This window comes from Sinocyclocheilus anshuiensis, unplaced genomic scaffold (assembly GCF_001515605.1).
Source record: "Sinocyclocheilus anshuiensis isolate Anshui unplaced genomic scaffold, SAMN03320099.WGS_v1.1 scaffold68, whole genome shotgun sequence".
In the NCBI taxonomy this organism is placed as follows: domain Eukaryota; kingdom Metazoa; phylum Chordata; class Actinopteri; order Cypriniformes; family Cyprinidae; genus Sinocyclocheilus; species Sinocyclocheilus anshuiensis.
Genome location: NW_015555741.1, coordinates 1828069 through 1833761, shown reverse-complemented (window position 1 = coordinate 1833761; position 5693 = coordinate 1828069). Strand labels below are relative to the sequence as shown.

Sequence of the window (5693 nt, the reverse complement as noted above, 5' to 3'; positions counted from 1 at the left end):
TACTTATTACATGACTACTTAAATATGTCAATAAAAACAAATGCGTAAATAAATAAAACTATAAAGAAATTAATCATTCAAATATCAATAAAATAGTGATGAAATATTGATTTGAGTTTTTTTTCTTTAATGTATTTTATAAGAAGAAATAGTGATATGAAAAATATATCTGATATGAGAACCTTGCATAGCTATGCAATTGGTTTCCTTGGAAAAACAAAACTGGTAAATTATATAAAAAGATTTCACTGCAGATTAACCAATTAGAATCCAGTATTCCAGAATGCCTTGTAATATTTTTCTTCAATTTTTTTTCCATATTTCCTCCAGTCTGCAAACTTCAAAGAGTTTGCTATTATACAAGTATAATTGTAGGAAATTCCTGTAATAATACATGCGAAACATCCGCTGTTATTGTAGTAGTACACACATTTCTGGTGTCTTCTTGGGTCATAAATATGAAACTGAAAATGCTTTGTATGTATTGCAGAACCCTCTCGTGAGTTGCGTTCCATGTTGCGTCATCTAATTGACATGCTTCCTGCATCCAGCGTGTCTGGAGCCGGACGTGACAGCGCCATCAACCTGCTGGTCAAACAGGTGCCACGAAAATCCTTGAAAAACCCAGACAACTCTCTCACCCTGTGGGTCATCGACCAGGGTACGTTTGACAGGCTTTGATCTGCTCTCATCTGAGATTTAGTAGACATGTGTAGACAGGTTTTCCCTGTGTGACATCACTGATGACACCTGAACAGGTCATTTGATGCCTTTTTTTTTTACTTTTCTTTAGGGCTGAAGAAGATTCTAGAAGTAGCAGGAACTGTACCCGAGGTCAAAGGTGGGCCGCTGCTCACGGACAACACTCCTATGAGCTGCTCCGTTCTGCTTAATAAGCTTTATGATGACCTGAAGAGTGATAAAGAGAGGGAAAACTTCAACAAGCTCTGTGAGGAATATGTCCAGTAAGTTATATATAGGCAGAATTGTGAGATACAAAGTCACAATTACCTTCCATAGTTATTGCATAGTAGAAAAATAGTTACATTTTCTTGTCACTTTCCATTTTCATTTTTTTTTTTACAGGTATCACTTTGGCAGCTCAGATATGGAGAGTAAGCTACGAGCGATACAGACAGTCTCTGTACTGCTGCAGGGTCCCAGTGATGTGGGAAATCGCACTCTGGAGCTGAGCGGTATCATGGATGCTGTCATTTCCCTTTGTGCAGCCGAAAACATCACTCACCAGCAGGTGGCAGTGGAGGCGCTCATTCACGCCGCCGGAAAAGCCAAGAGAGCCTCCTTCATCACAGCCAATGGCGTGGCTCTGCTGAAAGACCTGTACAAGAAGAGCGAAAATGACCGGATACGTGTGCGAGCACTGGTGGTGAGTGTTCAGACTCAAAGACATCTACATTATGAGAGATTTATCTTTTTTTTTTTTCCTCAATTCTGTACGTTTGGTGTGTGATTTGTAGGGCTTGTGCAAGCTTGGCTCCGCTGGAGGCACCGATTTCAGCATGAAGCAGTTTGCAGAAGGTTCAACACTTAAACTCGCCAAGCAGTGCAGGAAGTAAGTTTTGAGCTTTGCTAATAGACCAATTCGGCGTTTGCAAACAGTGATGACGATTTTTTTTGTGGGCGGAGCCTATCTGGTAGCAGAAAATGACCGTTTTCAAGTAGCGGTCTATGGAAGCCATGGAATAAAAACAGGCAAATTTAAATGTATATTTCAAAATTTTGACTTTATTCTCAATTCCGAGATTATATCACACAAGGAAAATCAACTCGTCGTTCTCTCTTTTCCCCTCGGCTCAGAATCATGAGTTTATATCGCTGACTTTCCTCAGAATTGACTAACTCGCTATTGTTGAGTTAAATCGAGTCCATATAAACTTGCATTTGCAAGAAAAAGTCAGAATTGTGAGATGAAATACATAAATGTTATGTAAAATGTTAATAGCAATAGGTTAAAAAAATTATTTCATGCTGTATCTGTAGGGCTAATACAATATGTTCCCTATGAACTGCATATGTGAATATTATGTAGACCTATTGTTTAAATCAAATTTATGCTTTAAAAGTAGAGTAATCATAGCAATTTTCATCCATAGACAGTCTGTCCGTTTAAACGTCTGCCTTTAGTTTAAAATGGCTTCTTTGACGACAGTATTCTATAAAAAATTATTTGCATTCCGATTCTGACATCCAAAGGAACAAAAATAATTTCTTTCTCTTATTCCATGGATTTAACCATTTCCCTCCACTTGTTACCAGTGTTTTTCTGCCACCTGATGTAATTATGACGTCTATAGCGTTGTAGTGATCCGTTTTGCAAGGGTAACTACTAATTTCCCTCTGCAGTTTAAAAAATCCAGTTTATAAATCAAGCTTAACCCTTGTCCTTTAAAGGTGACATACCTGGAAAAGTCTGATTTTCATGATTTTAAGTGCTATAATCAGGTCCCTGGTGCAGCTACCAACCAAGGAAACGTGAAAAAGATTAACCCAGTAACTTTGTTTCCAAACTCATTATATAGGTTTGATATTAAGGTTTTATCATGATAGACACCAATTTAACTGCGGTGACACACAACATGCCTTTATGTTAAAATTAAATAAAACCACTTCTCATAAAGAACAAGAACATGGTCTTCTTTTTAATGAAATACCAATGGTTATATAGGCTAAATATACATTCTTTATAGCAACTCGTTTACCATATTCTTCATTCTTTCAAGCAGACATATTTATTTCTATAAATAAATTTAGATTAATCTTTAGGGCTACTAAAGTTTTTCAGGCAAGAGCAGTGCATGATTTTCTGTCTTTCTTTTGTTACTTGATTAACATCAATGACTCGGACAATAGCAACTCAATTAGGCTGCTGTCCCTTTAAAACCGAATGCACAGCTGCAATGGATGCAATGTACTGATACACGTTCTCCCTACTTTCACTTAAGACGTAATCAACTGTGTTTACGTGAATACTCATCAAAACGTATTTAGATGTATAAATCTAAATTTCGAAAATTCACCCTTATGACTGGTTGTGTGGTCCAGGGTCACATATGTTTAAGGAAAATTGTTTATTTATAATAAATATATCTTTTTATTAATGTATTATTTTTATTTATTATTTTGTGAATATGTAAGAAATTGTTTTATTAATTAATGTACAATTATATTATTAGTTAAATATTTACTATTAAACAAATTATTTGATTTATTCATTTATATATTACTTACTAATATCCATTACTAAAATTTTGTTAATATTATATATTGTTTTATATATTATATTGATATTGATATTTCATTATTACAGTTTAAATGATAAAATAATAAATATTTTCTGTTATTTGTATGTATAATAAATTATTTAATATATTAATTTATATATTATTAATGCGTATTATTATTGTCATTTAGTTATATTTATTTACATTTTTAAATATATATTATTTTTTATATGTTGATATTATATTATTACGTTGAAAATATGAACAAAATATAAGAACATGTAATATCTATTGATCTATTATACATCTTTATAATGTCAATATAAAATGTCTTGTAGACATGAAACATTATACATTATTTACACATCTATATTTTATTTGAATATTTAATAAATTATTTAATGTATTGATTTATATATTATTTATTATTTGGTTATATTTATATACATTTTTTAAATGTATAACATTATTTTATATATTATATTTATGTTGTTGATATTACATTATTACATTGAAAATATAAACTTAAAATATAAGAATATGTAATATCTATTATATCTATTATCTTTATAATAGCAATATAAAATGTCTTGTAGACATGAAACATTACACATTATTTACACATCAAAATATATTTCTTCCTATATTTTAAGAGATATCTTTGTTTTTTTTTTGCCTTATATTTTAAGAAAGAGGTCTGTCACAAGGGGATCATCATATTTGGGTAGTTTTTATTAATCAAAAACTCTGCTCATATTCAGCTGGTATTCATATGCAGTACCAGAAGCATTTAAATCTATGCAGATGTCTTCGTTTTACCCTTTTAATTTTGCAGCAAAAGCTAATTTATATGTTTGTGCCTATGTAAAGCAGACCTCTTTAGAGAAGCAGAATGATCTAAAATTGCAAAGGTGTACATGCAGGTGGCCTTCAGCTGTCTTTCTTTCCCAGGTGGCTCTGCAACGAAGCTCTTCCCCTAACATCCCGGCGATGGGCTATCGAGGGTCTGGCCTACCTCACGCTGGACGCCGATGTGAAAGAGGACCTGGTGGAGGATAAGAAAGCCCTTCAGGCCATGTTTGAGCTGGCTAAGGTATCGCCTTTCTCTCTGTTTTGGAGATTGCCCATAATGCTAATCGGTGACATCTATGCAACTCCATGTTGTCATTTTCTTTGCAGTCTGAAGACAAAACAGTGTTATACGCAGTTGGATCGACGCTGGTTAACTGCACCAACAGTTATGATGTTGAGAAGCCAGACCCTCAGATGGTGGAACTAGCTAAATATGCTAAACAGCACGTACCTGAGGAGCATCCAAAGGTAAGTATGACAAATACGGTGAACATGTTTGTTAAAAATGAACATGCTTTCTCTGTTTGCGTAATCTTATGTCATTTCAAACCCGTATCACTTTCTTTTTTTTTTCTGAAGAACACAAAAGAAGATGTTTAGCAGAGTGTTCATGCTGCTCTTTAAAAGCATATGGTGAACAAGTTCCAAAAATCACCATAAATATGACTTATTGGCACCTTCTGAAGCCACGCTTTAGTTGTGTGTGAAAACAGACCACAAATTCAATAATTAATGTTCTTTTCTGTCCTTTTGTTATGGAAAAAGGAAAGTCACGGGTTTGAAACAACATGAGGGTGAAGAAATGAAATTTTTATATTACAGTGACTACAGTAATGTCTCATCATGTTTTCATGTAGGATGCCCGGTCGTTTGTAGAAAAGAGAGTGGTGAAGCTCTTGGAGGCCGGGGTGGTGTCAGCGTTGGTTTGTATGGTGAAACAAGAGAGTCCCGCCCTCACAGAGGCCTGCAGAGAGTGTATCGCCAGGTCTGCTTTCAGTTTGATCATGTCTAGAAATATTCTGAAGCACAATCAATTTGAAAAATTCTGGCCAAATTCAAAGGCTGCCACGGTAAAAGTAATTGATCTGCACTCCAGTTTTGGCCCTTTCCCACTGCTGGCACAACTGCTGTCCCAAATTCAGATTAAGCCTTGGATCAATTTGTTCCTTCAGGGGAGATTGTTTGAAAATGGATTTCAGTGTGCAAAATGGTTATTCTCCGCCCAAGGAAATGGCCCTTTTATCAGATTAAATAAAGTCTCTCTTCCTCTCCCTGACAGGGTGATTTTGGCTCTGGTGGAGAGACAGGAGGACAGAGGGTTAGTTGTGGCACAAGGAGGAGGAAAAGTAAGTATATTCTTCATCTCGCCTGTTGAGTTTCAGAATGAGAACATTTCACACCATTAATTTAATGTACATTACCGTTCAAATGTTTGTGATTGGTAAGATTATAAATAGTGCTGTCAAATGATTAATCGCGATTAATCGCATCCAAATTAAAAGTTCTTGTTTACATAATATATCTATGTGTTCTGTGTATATTTATTATGTATATATAAATACACACACATGCATGTATATGTTTCAGAAAAATAGGTTA

At 34.5% G+C, this 5693-nt stretch overlaps 1 protein-coding gene across 1 annotated transcript in view; it reads left to right on the top strand.

Moving 5' to 3' along the window:
- The window catches only part of LOC107673233 (protein unc-45 homolog A), a 10748-nt gene that overhangs the window by 2104 nt on the left and 2951 nt on the right, over positions 1–5693 (top strand). The window contains exons 7-14 of the mRNA XM_016466749.1: positions 491–661; positions 794–965; positions 1087–1387; positions 1479–1573; positions 4194–4335; positions 4422–4562; positions 4952–5079; positions 5374–5440. Of these exons, the coding sequence (XP_016322235.1) occupies positions 491–661; positions 794–965; positions 1087–1387; positions 1479–1573; positions 4194–4335; positions 4422–4562; positions 4952–5079; positions 5374–5440 (1217 nt within the window). The remainder of the gene's footprint in view (positions 1–490; positions 662–793; positions 966–1086; positions 1388–1478; positions 1574–4193; positions 4336–4421; positions 4563–4951; positions 5080–5373; positions 5441–5693) is intronic.